The 12,905-nt window shown below is 44.5% G+C and overlaps 1 protein-coding gene across 1 annotated transcript in view; it reads right to left on the reverse strand.

The window, feature by feature from the left end:
• The window catches only part of WDHD1 (WD repeat and HMG-box DNA binding protein 1), a 43,937-nt gene that overhangs the window by 907 nt on the left and 30,125 nt on the right, over positions 1-12,905 (reverse strand). The window contains exons 22-24 of the mRNA XM_085896094.1: positions 2,252-2,386; positions 618-733; positions 284-425 (exon numbers count right to left, since the gene is read on the reverse strand). Of these exons, the coding sequence (XP_085752220.1) occupies positions 284-425; positions 618-733; positions 2,252-2,386 (393 nt within the window). The remainder of the gene's footprint in view (positions 1-283; positions 426-617; positions 734-2,251; positions 2,387-12,905) is intronic.

A 12,905-nucleotide genomic window follows, 5' to 3' on the forward strand; every position in this document is an offset into this window, starting at 1 on the left:
AGACTTGCATTATAATCGAACATACTTTATCGGTGTTCACATTTAATTGTACATACTTGGCAGAGGTTCTCGGCTGAAAAAATGATAACTTATAATACTGACTACCACCAGATGGTGTTTATGGATTATGTTAGCACATTCTTTGCAGATAAACAAAAAAACGGACCCAAATGTAATACCCTCTCCACTGACAAAGGTGAAAAGGGTATTAACTTCTTGCACATTACAGCAAATCCGCACATGCGCACGTGTGGCACGGTCACCACGAAGCTAATGGATTCACCTTCTTCTCAGTTGCTGCCAGAGCACGGAATGCACTCATACCCTCTCTCAGTAATGCCTCATCATCAAGGTCTGGCTTATCAGACAGCATGCGCTCCCGATTTTCTTCCATCCACAGCTGGAACGCAGTTTGCAGTTTTGGACTAGAATCGACACAAACAGAGGTAGTAATAACCAGCAGGTCATGTAAACTTGATCTCTAAGAGACAGCTAGTACATTCCTTATTACACATGCTTGTGGTATCATGGTACTCATAGCCAGTTTAATTTAGAAGCCTAATGAGAAATATACTTCTCCAAGGCTCAATTTCTTCATCATCAATGCAAAAACAAACCTTGAGCTGTTGGAGACACCCGGGCTGTGGGTGCCAGCGAGGTCTGGGGAGCTGACTGTTTCACTGTTGTTGATTAAAGTCTCCCGTTTCCCTTTCATGGATCCAACGATGGTAGCCTGAGCACAATGGTCAGCAATGGCAAATTGTATTTAATGGTTACTGGCTTATTACAGAATTCCTGGTCTCTCCTGCCCCCCCCCCTGCCCCTATTGATATTTCATAAATTTATCTTCACAATTTCCTCACATTTTCTCCTCCCTGGTGTGGAAGGAATTTGAGAATTTTTCAAATTGAGTGGAGGAAGACTCGTTGGGTAATGTAATGGATACAGTAATGGTTCGAGCAGTGCTTCTCAAACCATCTGATGTGGCGGAACGGCAAGTTTTTTTTTTTTTTTTTTTTTTTCCAATGAGCCAGGGACCGGTACCATATTTGTGCCATATTATTATTTGTTTATGATCTGAGAAAATATTGTTTGAACATTCGTAGTAATATTAATTTATACCGGAAAAAAATATTAAAATATAATGAATATAATAAAAGTTGACCCTTTTTAATATATATATATATATATATATATATATATATATATATATATATATATATATATATATATATATATATATATATATATATATATATATATGTAGACCTCTCTCGTATTTTGAATTTGTCAGCTTAAATATATTATTTTTCAAGATTTTATACATTACATGTTATATATTATGACAATGTGAAACTGGAAACTCGACGCGGACTGGCAGTCAATAACTCGCGTACCGGCAACGGTCCGCATACCACCACTTTGAGTGGCACTGGGTTAGAGCATCAGTCTTGTGGTGGAATGGTTAGAGCATAGCACCGAGGCTGGGAAGTCGGTGCTTCAAATTCCAGCCAAGTGATACCATGAAGGCTTTAAGATGGTATGTGCTGCTTCCTTGCCTGATGTTCAGTATTTAAAAAGATAGAGCACCGACAATCCCCATGGTGAGGAGGGAATTCCTCCTGAGGAAATGCCTCAGCGAGTGAGGTGAGAAAAGCGGTGCCGTTGTAACAGCACTTCCCCCAAGGTGTGTGTGTGTGTGTGTGTGTGTGTGTGTGTGTGTGTGTGTGTGTGTGTGTGTGTGTGTGTGTGTGTGTGTGTGTGTGTGTGTGTGTGTGTGTGTGTGTGTGTGTTAGTTAGCTACACTATGAGCCTTAGGTAGTGTAAAAAAAGAGAAGCAGTCAGATAAGGTTGCAAGGTGGGTGAAGAGAATGAAAAGGAAATAGGAGGGAGGACATAGGAATGAGGTAGAGGGCATAAATAGATTGCCCTTATTCTCTCCCCTGTTTATCTCGATTTTATTTCTCTGAATCACTCCCCACCGAGGTGCATGCTACGTGAATATGTAGATGGCCACTTCAAAGTTCTGCACCTACTGAGGTGTGACAATACCAATATATTTTTGCTGTGAACCAATCATGGTTCATGTTCATTTCTGGCTTTGTCAATATCTTGCTTGTGCACACGAATGGTGGTTTGCTTTATACCCGAGCCAAGCATTGTTTGATTCATGAAGGATTCAAATTGAGCATCGTCAACACTACATACTACGACAAAATGAAAGATAAGTATGAAATTGTTTATCACAAACCTGTTTGGGCTTTGCCATGGCCGGTAATGGCTTTATTTCAGGGCCAGTTTTGCTGGGATGCAGTTTCTTATTGCTCCGAGTGTCGCTGACTCTGGAACCCGATATTGGAGATGGAATATCAGCAGAGGTTGTCACCTGCAATGAAAGACCATGCACTAATTCAATCAATTTGTTATGTTGTGCTTTTCATTTATAAGTAAAATCTCAAAGTGCTTCACAAGAAAAATTCAACAGTAAAAAGATGTGATTTAAAGATTTAAAAACAGTAATTTATACGACCTGCCTTTTGATGTCATCCATAATTAACATATATCTATACTTTGGGGGGGAGTGTACTCCATGCTGATGACAGCTCGTGAGCCAGAAGCAATTCCATGGATTGGTTCCTTTCTTGGGTTGGGGAGGGGAGCTTGCATTGCCTCAAAGGCTTTCAAAGCTTTCGTGTTCAGGCTGACTGACAGTATAGGGAGCAGTGTTGCAGTTCCCACTGAGTGGTGGTTGTGTGAAGGTTTTTTGCTTTTCTTCTTCTTTTTTTTGTAAGTCAAGATCAGACCCAATCACTGCAGTAGTGAGTACCAGGAAACAAGTACCACACCAGCTATTGCTGCATGCATCCTGACCAACAAGAAATGCCTGCCACACATTAATATATGTGGTGCACAAAACAGTTCTGGGAGCAGCCAGGAACAATTTAAATTTAAAAAGGGCTCTTCTGGCTAAACAGTTGCATAGGCTTCACCCATTAGGCATAAGCTTAGCAGAGCTACCAGCCCCCTACATCTCCGTGGGATTGTACTGCAGCCAATACAGGGAATTAAATTCTATAGACCAATCCACCCTGGAGAAGGAACATCCACAGATGCGCTTTTTGGGCTTGTTGGCCCTCGCTTTATAAGGGCGGCCTTTTTTTTATTCAAAAAAAAAAGATTTTTGAAAAATCAAAATACTTCAACAGCTTGGTATGCACACATTGACCCCATGGCCAAAGTATCCAGTCCAACAAGATTGTCCCATGAGTATACACATGCACCTCAGCCCAAAGGCTGAAGTACATGGTCAAACGCACACATCCTAACCCTGAAAAGGTCAGAATGCATGGTCATACAATTGGACCACTCCTCAATAGGAGTAGACCCCTTGACAGCGAGGAGCAGAAGCTCCTCCCCAGAGTGAACAGATCAAACTCTACAAGACGTAAAGTCGAGATCAGACCCCATCACCGTAATCAGTGGAGTGGGTACCAGGAAACAAATGCCACATCAGCTATTGCTGCACATCCTAACAAACAGGAAATGTCTGCCACACAATAACACCGACAGGTTGGGATCTTTAATGTAAACCAACTCATGCTAGCAGAAGATGGGATACCCAGTTTAATGTCTATCTGAGGGATGGCACATGCATTGATGAATCTTCCTGCTTGTTAAACACTGGGATGACAGTTTATAGCTAGGCTGAGATTTGAACCCAGGTTAGACAGCTTTGAGGCGAGTGTGCACACCTCTAGGCCATCCCGCAAGCCGTGTGTTATCATTATGCCATCATCATCAGATGGAAATGACCGATTAATCTGTGGTTATAAAAATTTTGACGAAAAATTCAACTTGGATGACACAGAGGCTGGAGTGAGGGTTGGAGGAAGATGTATCAACATTTTAAAGTATGCTGACAATACCATTCCATTAGCAGAAAGTAAAGAAGACTTGGTGAAACTGCAGCAGACGGTGAAGAAGAAAAGTGAAAAAGCTGTTCTTTATTTAAACCTATAAGACGAAAATGTTGTCAACCGAGAAGATCGATGTGTTCAGATTGAGAGATGATCATGTGGAAATAGTGGAAAATTTCATCTTCTTGGGGTCTAAGATTAGAATGAGTAGAGAATGTAGAGGCAAAATTAATTGACGGTTCATGTTAGGGAGGACAGCAATGTCAGAATTGACAAAGATCTGGAAAGACAAAGATGTTACAAAACAAACCAAGAAGAGTATGGTGAATACTCTGGTATGATGCGAGTCATGGACAATGAAAAAAAGGAGAGGAAGAAGATTGACAGTTTTGAAATGTGGAGTTTGAGACAAATGTTAAAAATTCCATGGACTGGAAGAAGAACAAACAAATCAGAGCTTGAAGAAATTAGACCACCATGCACATTAGATGTGCTGATGCTAAAACAGAAACTGTCATATTTTGTTGGCTGTGGATCCCCCCACCCCCTGCCACCCTCCACGAAACAATATGTTCATAAGGAAAAAGGCATGGCCCACCAACAAAGCCTCACTCCACCAACTTTAAGTCAAACGGTAAATGGCACACTTCACCGCAGGTGTGGATTATGTCTCACACAGTAAAACCACATAATCCGCAAAGAACAACCATCTGTCTGCCACCCAGATGGCATGTGGTGCGATCGGCGGGTAAATAGAAATATGTGGAGTGTGACGAGCACTCCCCCGATCTCCAATGGACTGGATATGTATGTATGTACGATTGTACGTACGTACATATATGTATATGTATGTATGTAAGTATATATATATATATACACATATATATGTATGTATGTAAGTATGTATATATATATATATATATATATATATATATATATATATATATATATATATATATATATATATATATATATATATATATAGTCATGCGCCACTTAACGACGGGGTTACGTTCTGAGAAACGCGTCGTTAAGCGATGTCGTCGTTGTGCGAACATCATTTTTTTAATTTTTTTCCGTTTTCGAACATCATACTTACACAAACCTAGACACTTGGGCTATATGGTATAGCCTATTTTCGTTTTCGTTTTCGAACATCGTACTTACACAAACCTAGACACCTAGGCTATATGGTTTCCAGGTCAATCACTCGACGTGACCTCTTACTGGCAATATCAGCAGTGGATTTTGTACGCTTAAGGTCCATGATGAACAAAACAACACGAGATTAAATCAAGCACACGGAAAAATGATGCAATCAAGACGCGGTAAAAACGAGATGTACAGTAGAACAATGCTGCGTGACACGGCATGCTGTTTTACAGTAAACTTTTTTTTTATAAGTAGAAAGAGTACACTCTAAAATAACGATAAAAAGTACAGTATAGTAAATACATAAACTAGTAACATCGTTGTTTATTATCATTATCAAGTATTATGTAATGTACAGTGTACATAATTGTATGTGCTATTTTTATACCAATGGCAGCGCTACGTCGGCTACATCACTCGGCGATAGGAATGTTTCAGCTACATTTTTTTTCATTTTTTTTTTCAGAGCTGGCAGATCTCTCGTATATGCGATCCGTCGTTGCCCGGAACATCGTTAAGCGGCGCATGACTATATATATATATATATATATAAATATAATAAAATGACCGTTTTTACAGCCATTTTTCCCTGCTGTGCAGGGGTTTGGCTTTTTCTTGAGGCAATGTTTTATGGCCGGATGCCCTTCCTGACACCAACCCTGGTCGCCTCTTACGACACACAGGGATATGGTACACCTATTCTAACCGGGGCATACACCGGGACCAGTATACTGGTACTCATTTCGCCGACCTCGGAAGGATGACAGGCTGAGTCAACCCCCTGGTGTTAATTCAGCAGCCAACGGGGCTTGAACTCAGGACCCTTGGATCCCAAGCCACCACCCTAACCACTAAGCCAACACCAGGCTTATGACTATATATATATATATATATACAGTGGGAAGAACAAGTATTTGATACACTGCCGATTTTGCAGGTTTCCCCCCTTACAAAGCACGTAGAGGTCTGTAATTTTTTTCATAGGTACACTTCAACTGTGAAAGACGGAATCAAAAACAAAAATCCTGAAAATCACATTGTATGATTTTAAAATAATTAATTTGCATTTTATTGCATGAAATAAGTATTTGACACATCAGAAAAACAGAACTTAATATTTGGTACAGAAACCTTTGTTTGCAATTTCAGAGATCAGATGTTTACTGCAGTTCTTAACCAGGTTTGCACAGACAGCAGCAGGGATTTTGGCCCACTCCTCCATACAGATCTTCTCCAGATCCTTCGGGTTTCGGGGCTGTCGCTGGGCGACACAGACTTTCAGCTCCCTCCAAAGATTTTCTATTGGGTTCAGGTCTGGAGACTGGCAAGGCCACTCCAGGACCTTGAGATGCTTCTTACGGAGCCACTCCTTAGTTGCCCTGGCTGTGTGTTTCAGGTCGTTGTCATGCTGGAAGACCCAGCCACGCCCCTTCTTCAATGCTCTTGTTGAGGGAAGGAGGTTGTTGGCCAAGATCTCGCGATACATGGCCCCATCCATCCTCCCCTCAATACGGTGCAGTCATCCTGTCCCCTTTGCAGAAAAGCATCCCCAAAGAATGATGTTTCCACCTCCATGCTTCACGGTTGGGATTGTGTTCTTGGGGTTGTACTCATCCTTCTTCTTCCTCCAAACACGGCGAGTGGAGTTTAAACCAAAAAACTCTATTCTGGTCTCATCAGACCACATGACCTTCTCCCATTCCTCCTCTGGATCATCCAGATGGTCATTGGCAAACTTCAGACGGGCCTGGACATGCGCTGGCTTGAGCAGAGGGACCTTGCGTGCGCTGCAGGATTTTAATCCAGGACGGCGTCGTGTGTTACTTCTGGTTTTCTTTGATATTCTGGTCCCAGCTCTCTTCCGGTCATTGAACAGGTCCTGCCGTGTAGTTCTAGGCTGATCCCTCACCTTTCTCATGATCATTGAGGCTCCACGAGGTGAGATCTTGCATGGAGCCCCAGACCGAGGGAGATTGACTGTTATCTTGAACTTCTTCCATTTTCTAATAATTGCGCCAACAGTTGTTGCCTTCTCACCAAGCTGCTTGCCTATTGTCCTGTGGCCCATCCCAGCCTTGTGCAAGTCTACAATTTTGTCCCTGATGTCCTTAGACAGCTCTCTGGTCTTGCCCATTGTGGAGAGGTTGGAGTCTGATTGATTGAGTGTGGACAGCTGTCTTTTATGCAGATAACGAGTTCAAACAGGTGCAGATAATACAGGTCATGAGTGGAGAATGGGAGGGCTTCTTAAAGACAAAACTAACAGGTCTGTGAGAGCCGGAATTCTTACTGGTTGGTCGGTGATCAAATACTTATTTCATGCATTAAAATGCAAATTAATTATTTAAAAATCATACAATGTGATTTTCAGGATTTTTGTTTTGGATTCCGTCTTTCACAGTTGAAGTGTACCTACGATAAAAATTACAGACCTCTACGTGCTTTGTAAGTGGGAAACATCAGGAAAGTCTTTTCTTTCAAGCTTCTGGGTCTCACTATCTGCCATGACCTTTCCTGGGAAAGTCACATTTCCAACCTTGCCTCAAAAGCCAGTCGCCGACTGGGAATCCTCCGTCGTGCAAAGTCCTTCCTCGGCCCTCTTGAGCTCCTGACCACTTACAAAGCTTTTGTCCGTAGCCTGATGGAGTACTGCTCTCCCCTCTGGGCTGGTGCTCCTGCCTCCCACCTTTCTCGACTTCACGCTGTCGAAACCAGGGCTTTTAAGATCATTGGCATCTCCCGCAATGAAGCTGAGTCTTTGGGCCTCTCACTCAATCACCGCAGGTTGGTCGGTGGTCTTTCTGTCTTCTACCGACTCCTCTCCAGCCTTGCCCCCCTGCTCTCTCTGCGATTTGTCCCCACCACATTTCCACAGGGCGCTCAAGGTCCGCCAACAACCCCCTTCTGGTAAAACTACCAAAATCACGAATCACTGCTCATCTTCACTCTTTCATTCCTCTTTTTTCCCGCCTTTGGAATAAACTTCCTCACTCTATTCTTTCCCATTCTTCCCTCCAGGCTTTCAAAACAGCTGTTCACCACCACCTCTTATCTTCCCCCATCCAAATCCTCGATCTTTTCTACCCCCGATAATCCACCCAAGCCCACTTCCTTCATTTCTCCTGCCTTCCTTCCTGAAAGTCCCTTTAATGTCCATCTTCCCCTCGCCATGTTCCCCGTCCCATCCCCATCCCTCTCCCTTCCACATTTCACCTGTGTCTGTTCCCCAATGTTTTGTCCCTTCCACTCCCACCCCTCTTGTCTCATGCCTCATTGCTGTGAGTTGTGTGTTAGCTCTCATACGAGCCTCGACCAAGGTATACAAAAAAAAAAAAAAAAAAAAAAAAAAAATAACCTGCAAAATCGGCAGTGTATCAAATACTTGTTCTCCCCACTGTATGTATATATATATGTACGTACATATATGCATATAAATATATTATATATGAGGTCCGTCTAAAAAGTAACGTGACTGACTTCACAGAAATTTTATTCCAAAAAATATATTGAAATCACAGCTTGTCCCCTTCAAAATAGTATCCCTCCAGTCTCACACACTTGTCCATCCTCTTCTTCCACGCTTCAATGCACCCCCTGATAGCTTCTTCTGGAATCCTCTGGAGCTCCTTCATCATGGCCCTTTTGATGACCTCCACATCAGGAAATTGGGTCCCCTTGATCACCCCCTTGAGCTTGGGGAATAGGCAAAAATCACAAAGGGCCAAGTCTGGCGAATACGGGGGTTGCTCCAGAGTTGGCACGTTCCTCTCCGCCAGAAACCGTCGGATGCTCAGGGCACTGTGAGCAGGGGCGTTGTCATGGTGGAGCACCCAGGCGTTGTTCTCCCACAGATCCCTCCTCTTGTCCCACACTGATCTCATGAGGTGCCGTAGGATCTCCTTGTACACGTATTGATTCACTGTTTGACCCTGTGGTAGAAACTCGAAGTGGACGATGCCCTTGATGTCAAAAAACGCGATGAGCATCACCTTGACCTTTGACTTAGACATCCTTGCTTTCTTTGATCTTGGTGATGCCAGACTTTTCCACTGACGCCTCTGCCGTTTGGTCTCGGGATCGTATTCGAATATCCACGATTCATCGCCAGTAATGACTCTCCCGAGCAGGTCTGGATCGTCCTCGAGGTGCTCGATAATGTCTTGACAGACAGTGACTCTGCTGTTTCTGGTCCTCTGACAAGAGCTTGGGGACCATCTTTGTGCACACCTTGCGCATTTTGAGATTTTCAGTGATCAGGCTCCAGACAGTGTCCTTGTTGATGGAAAGTTCCTCAGCAATCATCTGCACCGTGAGTCAACAATGTGCACGCACCATCTGCTTAACACTCTCGATGTTGTCCGCCGTTCTGCCCGTTGAAGGTCTTCCAGACCTTGGATCGTCTTCAACCTCCTCCCGTCCCTCTTTTGAACCTCTTGTGCCATTCAAATGCATGTATATGTGACATCTATTCTTCCCCGTAGAACTGCTGCAGCATTGCGAAGGATTATGAAGGTGTTTTGCCAAGCTTGGCAAGAAACTTCAGATTGGCTCTCTGCTCACGACTCAGACTAGACAACGTGTAAAGCACGACCTGTAAAAAAAATCACACAATGAGCGCAGTCAACCATCACCAATCATATATATTGCTGGAATGTTGCGAAAGACTGTGACGCAACCCGTTTATTCAAGTTGTGTAAGTGGAGCAAACAGCAGGCTCAGTCCCATTACTTTTTCGACGGACCTCGTGTGTGTGTGTGTATATGTGTGTATATGTATATATGTATATATGTATATATATATATACATATATATTGTTACTGGCCGGGGGTCAGCCGCCAACCGACCGCTCTGAACGGAGCCGCAAGTCGAGTTGGCCCGACCGATCGCCCGGAATATAGATCGCCGCCCGAATAACTCCGAGCGACGGGTCCTTGTACAAGAACCGAAATACGCCAATCGGCAGATCACGTGGGGTAGGGTCGATTGCCAATCTTCAATGTACCTAAATACCCACGTGATCCAACTACCGGGGTATTCCACCCTCGACGGATCTCGTACGGAACAAATCACGGAGGCGAGCTTGTCCGTGCGCAATTCCGAGCGGAGTAACCGCCGAGAACCGTCAGTCCAAATGTCCCCCTATTACGGCAAACCAACGGCTTTCTAACTCCCAACACACACGAAATGTTCAGTCAATGAGGGAATGGACGAAACGAGCAGGTTTACATTCACACAAGGACATTTATTATAATGAAACACGTATGCAATTAAATAAGGCAAAACACGTATGCAATTATACAAATAACAAAAGCACGACAAAAGAACTACAACCGTCTATAAGCAATTATTAATGGACAGTCACTTACACAGTTTTACTTACGGGACTCGGCGCCACAACATTCATTCGAAAGAAAAGCAGGAAAAAGACCCCATCAAAGGCAATGGGGTCAGACTGGACCTCTTGGGTCTTTCTGGCGTGGGACTTGGCAGACTGAACGAGTCCCACGAGGCCGTTGCAGGTTACCTGCACCCTCGTGGTGTCTGGCTTGGGCGACCTGCGACATTCCTTCCCCACGGCAACGCTAGTTGCCGTGGTCGAGCTTGGGCCTTCCGTGTGGCAGGCGAGCTCTCTCTGGCTCTCTCCACACGAACGCGCTTGGGCGACCCGCGATGCTCCTTCCCCACGGCAGCTAGCGTAGCCGCGGTCGAGCTTGGGCTTTCCGTGTGGCAGGCGAGCTCTCTCCACACAAACACGCGGTTTGCGCGACACAGCAGGCAAGGCTGCACCTCCAGCTCGCGTCTCCTTCGTGACACCCGGACTTCCACGCACCCTCCTTGGATTCTGGCTTCCTCCCGACTCCCCCAACTGCCGAAGCAAAAAGCTTACTCCTCCCACGGGACTCGGCACACGAACTCTGCCACGGGACTCCCAGGAACTCAGCCCTACCACGGGACTCCCACACGAACTCTTTACACGGGACTTTCATGAACTCAGCCCACGAGACTCCCACACGAACTCTTTTTGAACAAAGAAAAGATGTCCTCTTTATCCTTTGCACCCCCTCCCCCACACCCGGCGTGACTCATGCCCTCGTGATCCACTCCCCGCTCAACCACGGGTGGGAGGGAGTTGTTGACGTCACCGCAAGGTTCTTCTTCCTCTTCGCAGAAGAGGGGGAGGGACGTCTCCATTGTTTGCTCCCTAACTATTAAATCGATCCGCAGCGCATCTAATCAATTTCAAAATATTCAAACAATGGAAGGTGAGCTATCTAGGGAACATGCACTTATCAACATAGCTGACTAAGGGAACCTGTATGTTGCGTGCAATTGAATTCCAAATTCGTAACAATATATATATATATATATATATATATATATATATATATATATATATATATATATATATATATATATATATATATATATATATATGTTGTTATGGAGTTCAGAATCGGATCCGACTAATGCATACAAACATATTTTTAGGTCCTCAGACAGTTATTTCCATAAATGCATGTCCAGGATAGACACATCGCCATGTCTGGTGAGATTTTAACTTTGATGCGTTGAGAAGGGTAAAGAATAGATTCCCTTATGCGATGGCCTTTTTCTCTTTACGACAAACACATTCATGCACGCGAGATAGTCGTTAGCCCAACGGAGGCTTGTCTACCCCGTTTCCATCAGGACACATTAGCTTGGAGGTGGACGATTTATTTACACCTTGGACTTACAGGACATTTGATTAAGCACACCGAGGGCTTTTCTTGAGCACTTATTCTGATGGTCAAATATGGCTGTAGATCATTTACCTCACCAACCTATTTTCCATCAACATTCGACACCCACCTTTTTCCATCGATGTTTGACTCCCCGTTCAGCAGCTCTATGGACGCTAATTGGCTCTTTTTCGTATCGGGCTGAACATTGAGGTGAGAATTGCCCATTGACGTTTTGTGAGCGCTTCATGTTTTCGCTCGGTTGTTCCAGAAAATGGCTGCTTTCTGCCGTTCGTCCAGCACCACAAACATGGCATCGTAAGCCACACCTGTGCTGATTTGGGGTTGCATCTCGCTCTGGTAAGGAAGGAATGGTCGTGAGATTGGCGGTTTGTCACGTGCAACGATGTGCCAATAGGCAAGGTGGATTTGGCTGAAGTCTGCTTGAGGCTCCTCCCACACTGGCCGCCTATAAAAAGGATGGGGCAACAGTTTTGTGACAGTTGGTGACAGCTGGTTGCAGCTTCTTACAGCTCTGAGAGTTTTGTGATAGTTTGTGACAGCTGAATAACGGCTATTTTTCAGCTCCAGTCAGTTCCAGTCAGATGGTTGGTGAGCTGGCGACAGTTTAGTTTGTGACAGTTGGTGATGGCTTTGCAGCCTTGCAGCTCTGATCGCTGGAGACAGCCTCACAGTGCCTTACAGCTTCTCACAACTCAGAATGCCTCACAGTGCCTCAGCGCCTTACAGCTCCTTACAGCTGTCTGTCGGTTGTGGCTCCTGGTGGCTCCTGACGGTGGGTGACGCTTGGACCGTTAATGCTGGTTCTGCTCGAGATCTGCTCTTGGCGTACCTGATTCTTGTTATCCCTGGAGACGACGATTGGTGTTTCAGCCTGTTTGCGAGTGGGTGCACGGCAAGGCAGGGCGCCGGCAAAGGACCAAGGCACGCTCACACATTTCGGGAAATTTTATTTGAAGCACGACGACTTCTACTTGGAAAGCGAGACCGGATTCCTCTCCCCTCCTGAATGATCTGCTGGGTACCCTTCTCTCGTGTTTAAGGCATAGTGATACGCATCTCCTCTTTGTCTGTTTTTCTATCAATGCCTCAT

This window comes from Eptatretus burgeri, chromosome 9, assembly GCF_056783735.1.
Source record: "Eptatretus burgeri isolate ZD-2024b chromosome 9, Ebu_testis_v1, whole genome shotgun sequence".
Taxonomy (NCBI): domain Eukaryota; kingdom Metazoa; phylum Chordata; class Myxini; order Myxiniformes; family Myxinidae; genus Eptatretus; species Eptatretus burgeri.